Raw genomic sequence first — 12,586 nt, 5'->3', positions numbered from 1 at the left:
GCTACAGGAAAAAACGGCAATTCCTGATTTGTAGTAACCCAGCAACAGTTTCTTAGCGCTGCTGCCCTTGATCAGCAACTGCTTTCCCCAGGGGGTCCCAGGGTACTCACGAGGCGTGTATTTGGCGGTCCTCTTGGTTCTCTTCCCCCTTCCTAGACCTCTCTCCCCGCCCTCGTTTTTTGAAAAGCCCATCTGACTTTCCCCCTCTCGCTCCTGTTGGGGGTGAGGAAGGAGGAGGATGCTGCTTTAGACAAGGAATAGAGCTAGTTAAGCAGAAACATTGACCTATTTCCCCACCCCCACTCCCGCCATTTTAGGGTAAATGTGCAAGTTACTATGGCAACTTCTGTTTTCACTTATCGCAGGCCTCCTGACTCGTTTCTGTTGGTGCTGAATGCTGAAAAATTCTAATTCACTGGTGATTCACGTGTCCACACTCAGCCCATTCCTGTTGTCTGGATTTATTTTAGCAACAAAAAGGTCGTAATGTTGATAGAATTTCGTTCCATAATTTCAACTAATGATGAATATAAGGAAGCGTGTTCTACAAACTGTTCTCTGCAGAATTCTGACAAGCCACTTACCTCTTTGTTCCAGCTCTCCTCTCATTGCCCAAGGCATTATTTTAGCTTTATTTTGGTTTGCTATAAGGAAGTTTGACGTTTGTTAAGAGAAAAGGGGGAAAATGCAGCCCCAGTGAGTTGTTCACTCTTGGTGTGAGCGCTGCTCAGGAACTCTGGGCTTGAAAAGGATCCTCTACATTGAAGACATTACCTTTAAGCCTGGGACATGACTGTCTAGGGAGTGAGAACTAGAGAGCTTTTTGGAGAGCAGATGGAGGAGAGGTGTCAAATTAATTAGGCAACTGTGCGTGTTGGAGGTGGTGTCCTGACAGAGCCTGGCTCCCTTCTCCATAGGTTTTCAGAGCCTGGCTCCCTTCTCCATAGGTTTTCAGTCCCGTCACATAGCTGAGGGGTGCCGTGCAGGGGCCCAGGGCGGGGCAGGCATCAGGCTGGTACTTGAGGCCTCCCTCTCATTTTAAAGAGCTCATCTGCTTTTATCAATTTTATGCATTGATTTATTTGTTGAAAGTGTCCTGCTGTTAAGAAATGGTTTGGGCTGGCTGTGGTGGCTGATAATCCCAGCACTTTGGGAGGCTGAGGTGGCGGATCACCTGAGGTCAGGAGTTTGAGTCCAGCCTGGCCAACATGGTGAAACCCCATCTCTACTAAAAATACAAAAGTTAGCTGGGTGTGGTGGTGCGCGCCTGTAATCCCAGCTACTGGGGAGACTGAGGCAGGAGAATCGCTTAAACCTGCAAGGTGGAGGTTACGGTGAGCTGAGGTCACACCACTGCACTCCAGCCTGGATGACAGAGTGAGACTTGGTTTCAAAATAAAAAAAAGAAAGAAAGAAAGAGTTTGAAAACCAGTACTGTACCGGGCTGTGCATTATGCTACCAAATGGATGTGATGGCCAGGGGCCTGAGCTCTTGAGCAAAGCCAAAGCTTATTAGGACCCTGTTCTTAGTTACTTTTCTTCTTAAGTGTGGTCTTCATTGTGATGATAAACAAATCAGACATTGTTTTCTGTTCTTTACAATGATCAGTTTTATAGGAAAGAAAAACACGTAGTGCTATTGATGCAGATTTGCATGTGAGTAAGTGTTGACATGGATGGTGGTAGCAAGAGTGGCCAGGAGTTGAGGAAAGGAAATGGCTCAGGCTGGGGCTAGTCAGGGAACAGCTTTCCGGAGGAGGAGTCGCCAGCGTCTGGCTGTGGGCAGGTGGGTGGTGCTCCCAGCGTTTGTGGAATGTTTAAAGGAATGGTGTAGGACTTACATTGAAGAGCAACATTGTGAGCAAGAACCGGTAGATTTAGTAGATTTGAAGCACTGGATATAATATTTGTTGTTATTTGAGTACTTCAATACATTATATTCTCATTTTATTTCCACCTGACAGCAGTCGAGTGAAGTAGATGGTATTACTCTCCATCTACTGGAGGCTCCAAAACGTCAGCAACAGTATTCATAATAGCCCTAAATTAGAAGCACCTGAAATGTCTCTAGTAGAAACGGTAAATAAGTTGTAGTATATTCAGAAGATGGAAACTACACAGTAATTCTGTTCCAGTGAATGAACCCGCCTTCACAACAATATGAATGAATCCCATACGCATAATTTACATGAAAAGGCTGGGCGCAGCAGCTCACGCCTGTAATCCTAGCATTTTGGGAGGCAGAGGCAGGTGGATCACCTGAGGTCAGGATTTCAAGACTAGCCTGGCCAACATGGTGAAACCCTGTCTCTACTAAAAATACAAAAATTAGCTGGGCACGGTGGCGCATTCCTGTAGTCCCAGATACTCGGGACGCTGAGGGAGGAGAATTGCTTGAACCCGGGAGGCAGAGGTTGCAGCGAGCCGAGATTGCGCCACTGCACTCCAGCCTGGGCGACAAGAGCGAGACTCCATCTCAATAATAATAATTTTAATAATTTACATGAAAGAAGTCAGATACTGAAGACTGCAAACAGGTATAACCCGTGGTGATAGAAATCGGGATACTGAGAGAGGTTGGTAATGATGAGTGAGCATGAGAGGGAATTTAGGTTCCTGGTAAATAAGTTAAGACTTAACATTTATAACAGATATGCTTTTCTGTATGTGTATTTCAATTTAAAAAAAAAATGTATAAAAATATATCTGAATAGAACAGAATTAAGGCAACTGAAACTGTCTAAAGTTGATAATTCAACTTTAAATACAGATAGAAGCATATTTTTAGGTACAGCAGCGCTGTCTCTACAAAAAAAAAAAAAAAAAAAAAATAGCCAGGAGTGGTGGTATGCGCCTGTAGTCCCATCTACTTGGGAGGCTGAGATGAGAAGATTGCTTGAGCCCAGTAGTTTGAGTCTGCAGTGAGCTGTGATTGCACCACTGAACTTCAGCTTGGGTGACAGAGCAAGACCTTGTCTTAAAAAAAAAAAAAAAGGAGTGGGGCGCTGGGCATGGTAGCTCATGCCTATAATCCCAGCACTTTGGGAGGCTGAGGCAGGTGGATCAACTGAGGTTAGGAGTTTGAGACTAGCCTGGCCACCATGGCGAAACCCTGTCTCCACTAAAAATAGAAAAAAATTAGCCAGGCATGGTGGTCGGTGCCTGTAATCCCAGCTACTCAGGAGGCTGAGACAGGAGAATCACTTGAACCCGGTGAACTGAAATCGTGGCACTGCACTCCACCCTGGGCGACAGAGCAAGACTCTGCCTCAAAAAAAAAAAAAAAAAAAAACTTGATCAGATACAGGGTTGATTTTTGTTTTTTTTCCTTGGGGAGGGGGAGCAAGAATACTTTGTAGGTGGTATGTGTAGGTGGTATATATTACCATCTGGAGGCACATAACGTTAGATTGTGTCTTCGTGATGTGAGCAGTCATTCATGATCATTGCCGAGATTCATTAATTCATTTAGAGTTGCAAATAATGACATTCCAGTTCTATTTGTCCCTTCATACAGAGGAAACTTCTCCGTATTAGTTATTAGTAACTTTGAAGTACAGTTCATCTAGTAAAGCAGGATAAATGTTTGATTCTTGGCTGAGCACAGTGGCTCATGCCTGGAATCCCAGCGCTTTGGGAGGCCAAGGCGGGTAGATCACCTGAGGTCAGGAGTTCGAGACCAGCCTGGCCAACATAGTGAGACCCCGTCTCTACTAAAAATATAGATTTAGCCGGGTGTGATGGTACATGCGTGTAGTCCCAGCTACTCGGGAGGGTGAGGCAGGAGAATTGCTTGAACCCAGGAGGCGGAGGTTGCAGTGAGCTGAGATTGTACCACTACACTTCGCCTGTGAGACTACATCTCCAAAAAAAAAAAAAAAAGTTTCATTCTTTTGCTTTATCAGTTTTAAAAATAATGAGTTGGCTGGGCGCAGTGGCTCATGCCTGTAATCCCAGCACTTTGGGACGCCAAGGTGAGTGGATCACCTGAGGTTGGGAATTCGAGACCAACCTGACCAACATAGAGAAACTCTGTCTCTACTAAAAAAAACAAAATTAGCCAGGCGTGGTGGCACATGTCTGTAATCCCAGCTACTTGGGAGGCTGAGGCGGGAAAATCGCTTAAACCCAGGAGACAGAGGTTGCAGTGAGCCGAGATCGCGCCATTGCACTCCAGTCTGGGCAACAAGAGCAAAACTCCGTCTCAAAAAATAAATAAAATAAATAAAAATAAATAAATAAAAACAATGAGTTGGTGGTTCCCTAGCATCTTCCAAAAGTGACCAAAGAGGGTGGTTTGGTATTCTTTTGTAGCGTCTTACGAACTCATGGATTACTTTTTTTTTCTTTTTATTAAATAGAGATGAGGTCTTACTATGTTGCCCAGGCTGGTCTCGAACTCCTGGGCTCAAGTGATCCTCCTGCTTCTGCCTCCCAAAGTGCTGAGATTATAGGCGTGAGCCACTGTGTCCCTCTGGATTACGATTTTTTAATACATTTTTCAATTCATTACACTTACTGTCTTTACTGAGGTACAGTTAACCATCTTTGGCCACGGGGAATTTATTCAGCTTGGCTCGTGAGTCTTTTTTATCATATCCACTGTAGTCTTTGATGGTTTCCTTGCTTTCTGGTATCACAGGTTGTTCTAGGCTCATAGTTTTTCAAAACTCTCTCAGATCTGGAATCAACCATTTCTCCCAGGAGATCTGGTTTATTTTACTGAGAAATCATATTTAAAGGTATTCATCTGGGCACTAGGGATGGTACCAGGTTAGTCATTATTTCTAGAGGCTTTTTCAGCAGAGCTAGGAATTACTATTTTTAAGATAAAATATGTTGGGCCGGGCGCGGTGGCTCAAGCCTGTAATCCCAGCACTTTGGGAGGCCGAGACGGGCGGATCACGAGGTCAGGAGATCGAGACCATCCTGGCTAACACGATGAAACCCCGTCTCTACTAAAAGATACAAAAAAAATTAGCCGGGCGAGGTGGCGGGCGCCTGTAGTCCCAGCTACTCCGGAGGCTGAGGCCGGAGAATGGCGTGAACCCGGGAGGCGGAGCTTGCAGTGAGCCGAGATCCGGCCACTGCACTCCAGCCTGGGCGACAGAGCAAGACTCCGTCTCAAAAAAAAAAAAAAAAAAAAAAAAAAAAAAGATAAAATATGTTGCAAGTTCTTGTCGATTCCTTTCCTTTCTTTTCCTTTTCTCCTCTCCCCCGCCCTTCCTTTCCCATCCCTCTCCTTCCTTCTTCCACTCCCTCCCTCCTTCCTTCTTCCACTCCCTCCCCTCCCCTCCCCCCCCTCCCCTCTCTTCCTTGCCACCACACCCGGCTGATTTTTGTTTTGCTGGGGCGGGGGGTTGGTGGTAAAGATGGAGTTTTGACATGTTGCCCCAGTCGGTCTCAAACTCTTGGGCTCAAGTGATCCTCCTGCCTCAACCTCTCAAAGTGCTGGGATTGCAGGTGTGAGCCACTGTGCCCAGCATATACTTGCTGATACTTTATTCAGTTTCACATCTGCAGGTTTTTACTTAATTTCCTCAATTGTCCATCTATAGCTCCCATTCAAAAATCTTGTGACTGCAGTGGTGCACACCTGTAATCCCAGCTACTCGGGAGGCTGAGGCGGGGGGATCACTTGAGCTTAGGTGTTTGAGGCCAGCCTGGGCAACACAGAAGACCCTAATCTCTTAAAAAAAGAAAAAAATCCCATGCCAAAAAATCCAGTCCTCAGCAAACATATTACTCGTTAATTTTATCGCACAATAGACCACAAGAGTCTCAAAAGTGACGTTACCATCAACAAAGTGGTTTCTGGAAATAGCTATTTTTTTTTTTTACTTTTACATTTCTTTTTTGTCCTTGGAGACTCTCACGGTGGATTTCAAAGTCATTTGGAATGTTTCCACTCTGACTTTTCTGCCACTTTGGAGTCAGGACAGAGGTACGTTTGTTTCATTTTACTTCAGATTTTTAGGAAGTGTCTTTTTTGTTGTTAATTTTGTTTTGTAATAAAATATATTTCTAATTTATCTACCTGTGAAATGAAAAAAAAAAATCAAATCTCAAAAGAATGGTCAGAAGTCTTAACTTCTTTCTCCTATCTCATTCATCCTAATCCTTTACTTCCTCATGGGTTACTATTTAAACAATTTTATACTTTATCATTCCTTTATTTGTATTTTTATTTTTGAGCCAGAGTCTTGCTGTGTTGCCCTGGCTGGAGTGCTGTGGCACAATGTCGGCTCACCGCAGGCCCTGCCGCCTGGGTTCAAGCAATTCTCCTGCCTCAGTCTCCCGAGCAGCTAGGATTACAGGTGCACGCCTCCATGCCCGGCTCTTGTTTGTTTGTTTGTTTGTTTCATATTTTTAGTAGAGATGGGGTTTCACCATGTCGGCCAGGCTGGTCTTGAATTCTCCTGACCTCAAGTGATCTGCCTGCCTTGACCTCCCAAAGTGCTGGGATTGCAGGCGTGAGCCACGGCGCCAGGCCCATTTTTTCAAATTCGAGGAAATACACGTGTGTTTATCATCACTCCTTCTCAAACAGGTAGCACTCTGCAGTGAGTTTTCTTCCCCTCGCTACTTTTACTTTTTTTTTTTTTTTGAGACAGAGTCTTGCCCGCCTCAGCCTCCCAAAGTGCTGGGATTACAGGCGTGAGCCATGGCGCCTGGCTGCTATTTTTACTTTTTACTGTTTTAACATAATCCTGGGGATGATTTCAGGACATTTTGAACAACGACCTGTCAGATTAAGATGAAAGAAATGGGCTGGGTGTGGTGATGTGCACCTGTAGCTGCAGCCACTTGGGAGGCTGAAGTGAGAGAATCACCTGCACACAGGAGTTCAAGGCCAGCCTGGGCAACATTGTAACACCCTCTCTCTTTTTAAAAAACAGAAGGCCACTGCACTGGGGTCTCCTCTCTGCCCTGTCCCCTTTCCCCTTGAGGTTTTTCTAGAAGCTGCTTTGTGAAAACAAAGAGGTTGTGACTTCGTGCGCATCAGATCTCTCTGTAGAATGGCTCTTCTCTTCCTGCAAATACTAGAGAGAATTTAATGATTTCATTCAGCCTGTGGCTTTTTTTTTTTTTTTTTTTTTGCCTTAGCCATAATTAACAGAGATATAACATGCTACACTGATCTGTGTCAAACTACACCACATGTGAAAGTTTCTTGGCTGATTGCACCATTGAGATCTAGAAATTAAAGTGAAGACTCAAATTTGTACCAGCCTGGGCAACATGGCAGATCCCCATCTCTACAAAAAGTACAAAAATTAGTTAGGCACGGTGGCACACACCTGTAGTCCCAGCTACTCAGAAGACAGGTGGGAGGATCACTTGAGCCCAGGAGGTTGAGGCTGCACTGAGCCATAATTGCACCACTGCACTCCAGCCTGGGTGCCAGAGCATGACCCCATCTCAAAAAAACAGACAAGAAAAGAAATTTGTAGACCAACCTGCTACGTAGCATATTTTAAAATTTAAGAACTGGTTTTTTGTTGGTTTGTTTGTTCGTTTTTGCCTGATCGATGGCTTCTGTGATCTAATGTGTTTTTAACGCTTGCAGTTCCTCCCTTATTGATGATCATTCCTTGACTACTTGGAATTCAAAAGATGTAAAACCTGTGTCCTCTACGGACCTACGACTCCTCACCAGGCTTCTCTCACATTGTAATTCCAGCAGTGCATCTTCAAATCAAAAATCAGCCATAAATTCACCTAGTTCTTTGCATTAAACTGGATTAGCCATTGTAAATGATTGGTTTTGGGGTAGACTTTAAAATGTTGCATTATTTATGTATGCCTTGCCTGCTACACTAGATTATGACAGTTTGAGTGTAGCACTCTTCATTTAAAATATTTGTGGTTTGCAATTATAAGGATATTAGCAAAATAAGATCATTTCACTTGGGGGAAAACTGACAGCTTCTACGTACTAGTGTTTGCGGCAAAATGTAAAAATTGCCTACGACCAGAGACCTATGGTGTTGAATTTAACTATTAATTTCTTAGAACTCGATCCTATATTTTACTGTGACCCTGCCCACTAGGAATTTTCATGATAAACGAGAGGGGGACTGAACAACTGCTGGGAGCCATACTTAAGTTAATCTTTCATCATGTAAAAGCCTTGCTTGAGAACTCCTGGAGTATGAATTGTCTGTCTCTTTTTTTTTTTTTTTGATGGAGTCTCACTCTGTCGCCAAGGCTGGAGTGCAGTGGCGCGATCTCCGCTCACTGCAAGCTCTGCCTTCCGGGTTCACGCCATTCTCCCGCCTCAGCCTCCCGAGTAGCTGGGACTACAGGCGTGTGCCACCACCTCGCCGGCTAATTTTTTGTATTTTTAGTAGAGATAGGTTATCACCATGTTGGCCAGGATGGTCTCAATCTCCTGACCTCATGATCTGCCCACTTTGGCCTCCCAAAGTGCTGGGATTACAGGCGTGAGCCACTGTGCCCAGCCTGTCTGTCTCTTAATGTCTAGTTTCTATAGTAGAGCACAGCCAGATTGAAGACAGTCCTGAGATGATGTGTGTGCATGTGCATGTTAAAGCAGTTCATTAGGAATCTTCCGAAATGCAGCTGGCACAGTAGCTCAGGCCTGGAGTCCAAACACTTTGGGAGGCTGAGGCAAATGGAGGGCTTGAGCCTACGAGTTCCAGACCAGCCTGGGCAATATAGCAAGACCCCTCTCTATTTAAAAAATAAAAATAAAAGGAAAATGTTTAAAAAAGAAATCTTCAGAAATCCCAGGTTTGTTGACTGACCATTGTACATGGGAAAGTCGGGTCAGGATGCAGGTGAAGGAGCCATATTTGAGACAGGGAAGTTTTCATTTTAGTCCTAAGATAACTGGGTAATAAGTGTCGATTTTGTGATTTCTGACTTCCTCAGAACTCTGAAAGTATCCCTGATAGAATTCTTGTCAGTTGGTAAAGATGTATTTCCTTCTTTTAATCTCTAGAAGTGATGAAGCCCATCCTTACTTTTGGAGAAAGAGTATCACAGGTCAGCTTTGGCATAATGAGAAACAGCAATATCTTCGCTTCACTGGTCAGAATTTGTGAGCACATGATTGCTCCCCCTGTGAGAAGAGACAGGAAGTGCTGCCCTTTTAGCCGTCCTTGTAGATGACCTTTGCTGTGCAGGGTGGGCTGGCGAGGAGGACCAGGTTGCAGTAAGCTGTCCATGGCCATGTCCTTCGATGTTGGGACGGGGAATGGGGAGTCCTGATTCTCGACCCCCATCATCTTCCCACACACCGGCTTCATACACTTCGTCCCCAGCTTAATACTCTTATTGTAAGCTCCTTACTGCAAAGCGTTCGGCTCTCAGTAGACTCGAAATTGTTTCTCTTGCAGGATGATTGAGTAATAACAATATGACTGTCTTAATGTCAATATGAATTTGTCTCATCTTGTCTGAAACATAATTGAACAAGTTCAGGTTCAGACAGGTCTTAGGGTCCACTATTCATTTCTCAAGAGCAGTTTCTTCACACACACATACACACACACACACACACACACCCTTTGTTTTTTATCCTTTCTTAACAGTTTCCTAGTAGAATAAACTGGCTGGGTTGTTGTGTATGTATACACTGTGAGGCTGCTGATTCGTTCTTATTAGAAGACCGCACCCGATAATCAGAACCTATCATGTGCGTGTGTGTGTGCATGCGTGCGTGTGTGTGTGTGCATGCGTGCGTGTGCGTGTGTGTGCTGTCAGTGTTGCCAGGTACAACGGGAATTATCAGTAGAGTCATCAGATTCCTTTTAGCAGAAAAAGATCTTCAAACCTGACTTAGTGTTTTTTCTTTTTTATCCTTTTTGTTGTTGTTTTTGAGACACAGTCTCCTTCTGTCCCCCAGGCTGGAGTGCAGTGGCGCAATCTCAGCTCACTGCAACCTCCACCTCCCGGGTTCAAGTGATTCTCCTCCCTCAGGCTCCCGAGTAGCTGGGATTACAGGCGTGCGCCACCAGGCCTGGCTAATTTTTGTATTTTTAGTAGAGACAGGGTTTCACCATGCTGGCCAGGCTGGTCTGAACAGCTGCGTGGTCATAGCTCACTGCAGCTTTGAACTCCTAGACTCAAGTGATCCTCCTACCTCAGCCTCCCAAGTAGCCGGGATTACAGGTGCGAGCCACTCTACCCAGCAACTAAGAGTCATTTTTAAAAATGCCATTTAGAAAGTTTTTACTTGTATTTGTTTACTTACTTATTTATTTGACACAGGGTCTCCTATGTTGCCCAGGCTAGAATGCAGTGGTGGGCTCTCGGCTCACTGCAGCCTCAACCTCCCAGGTTTAAGCAATCCTCCCACCTCAGCCTCCTGAGTAGCTGGGACCCCCATTTCCAGCTAATTTTTGTATTTTTTGTAGAGATGGGGTTGCCCCATGTTGCCCAGGCTGGTCTCAAACTACTGAGCTTAATTCATCTGGCCGCCTCTGCCTCCCAAAGTGCTGGGATTATAGGCGTGAGCCACCACACCCAGCCTAAAGTTTTTACTTTAAAGACAGAAATTTTCAGGCTGGACACGGTGGCTCACGCCTGTAATCCCAGCACTTTGGGAGGCCGAGGTGGGTGGATCACGAGATCAAGAGATCGAGACCATCCTGGCCAACATGGTGAAACCCTGTCTCTACTAAAAATACAAAAATTAGCTGGGCGTGGTGACATGCATCTGTAGTCCCAGGTACTCGGGAAGCTGAGGCAGGAGAATCACTTGAAACCAGAGGCGGAGTATGCAGTGAGCTGAGATTGCGCCACTGTATTCCAGTGACAGAGTGAGACTCCATCTCAAAAATAAATAAAAAAATAAATTTTCAATACAGTGGTGCCATTGGTTTTTTTGTTTTTTTTGAGACGGAGTTTCACTCTTGTTGCCTAGGCTGGAGTGCAGTAGCGCAATCTCGGCTCACTGCAGCCTTTGGCTCTCGGGTTCAAGCAGTTCTCCTGCCTCAGCCTCCTGAGTAGCTGGGATTATAGGTGCGCGCCCTCACGCACAGCTAATTTTTGTATTTTTAGTAGAGACGGGGTTTCACCATGTTGGCCGGGATGGTCTTGAACTGCTGACCTCAACTGATCTGCCTGCCTCGGCCTCCTAAAGTGCTAGGATTATAAGCATGAGCCACCACGACCCGGCCGGTGCCACTGGTTTTTAAAGTGGAACTTGAGTCCCTCTAGTGGATAGGGTATAATTCACCTTCCCAGCTTGAGATGGAATGGAAGCTGCCAGTCATGATTTTCTTGGAACCAGCTTTCAAATCCAGCCTTCTCATCAGTGCTGGTGTCACCCTCCCCAGCTAAACGGCAGTGCTTAGCTCGCCGCTGGGTTGGTCCTGACGTCAGCCAAGATTCGGGAGTCCTCCTCCTCTGCCCATGTGATCTGAGTGGCCCTGATCCTTCCTTGCATGTAATCTCGCAGCTGTGATTCACCGGCTGCTTTATCTCAAGCCTCAGCAAATATAAACGCAAAACTACAACTTGACGATGTTTATGCCGTGCAGTTCTTTCTAGCAAAGAACACAGTGCCCCCAGGGTCCTTGAGTTGTCATGAAAGAAATAATTGTGCAGGTCTGCTTTGGGTACCACAGGTACATGAAGGACGTTTAGCAGTTGGAGGAGTTACATCGTGACAGGCAGAACAAAGGCAGTGTGGTACGGCTGGAAAGAACTTGGGTTGAGCGTTCAGTCCTAACTGCGGTTACTATGTGACCTTGAGCTGTGGTGACATAGCCTTTCTGTATCTTAGTTTTCCTTTTTGTAAAATAGGGAGATGCCAAAACTCTATCTTGTGGGGTTATTTTTTTAATTAAAAAAATTTTTTGTTTAAAGAGACAAGGTCTCACCCCATTTCCTGGGCTAGATTGTGGTAGCACAGTCAGAGCTCACTGCAGCCTGGAAGTCTTGGGCTCACATGATCCTCCCTCCTCTGCTTTCAGAGTAGCTGGGACTCCAGGTGTACACCATTGTGGCTGACTAGTTTTACACATTTTTTTAGAGATGGAGGTCTTACTGTGTTGCCCAGGCTGATCTCAGACTCCTGGGCTCCCGTGATCCTGCCATGGCCCCCAAAGTGCTGGGATGATGGGCAGGGACGACCGCACCCTGCAGGGTTGTTTTAAGTGCTGCAAATAACACATACAAAAGCCTTTGTGTTTTCTGTGCTCTGTGATTGGTAGCAGAAGTTGTGGAAATTTTCTCTGAGTTCATTACAATGCATGAGGTTTAATTATTCGGATCACTTTCTTCTCTTTTCCATGCTTCCTTTTTCTTCAGTCACCACCAAGTAAGCGGAGAAAATTAGAGAAACCAAGGAAGCCCATTACATTTGTGGTGCTGGCGTCCGTGATGAAAGAGCTGTCCCTCAGAGCATCGTCCCTGGGCTCTGAGACGGCAGAAGGCATCGTGGCTGTCACAGCATGGATTGAACACATTCTCACGGATTTGAAGGTACCTGGGTGACCATACTGACGAAGTACTCATAACGATCCTTCTCTCTGTTTTCTTTTTTTTCATCGAGAGTTTGGAGAGAGGGGAAAAGTGATTTCCCATAAAATTCTGTTTTTCCTCCAAACAG

At 45.3% G+C, this 12,586-nt stretch overlaps 1 protein-coding gene across 5 annotated transcripts in view; it reads left to right on the top strand.

Moving 5' to 3' along the window:
* Window positions 1–12,586, top strand: part of METTL16 (methyltransferase like 16) — an 84,027-nt gene that overhangs the window by 66,826 nt on the left and 4,615 nt on the right. For all 5 annotated transcript variants that reach the window (XM_031657271.1, XM_031657272.1, XM_031657269.1 and 2 more), the window contains one exon: window positions 12,286–12,459. In XM_031657271.1, coding sequence (XP_031513131.1) covers window positions 12,286–12,459 — 174 coding nt within the window. The remainder of the gene's footprint in view (window positions 1–12,285; window positions 12,460–12,586) is intronic.

This window comes from Papio anubis, chromosome 17, assembly GCF_008728515.1.
Source record: "Papio anubis isolate 15944 chromosome 17, Panubis1.0, whole genome shotgun sequence".
Lineage (NCBI taxonomy): Eukaryota > Metazoa > Chordata > Mammalia > Primates > Cercopithecidae > Papio > Papio anubis.
Note: the sequence above shows the minus strand (reverse complement) of the source record. Positions and strands in the feature narration are given on the sequence as shown.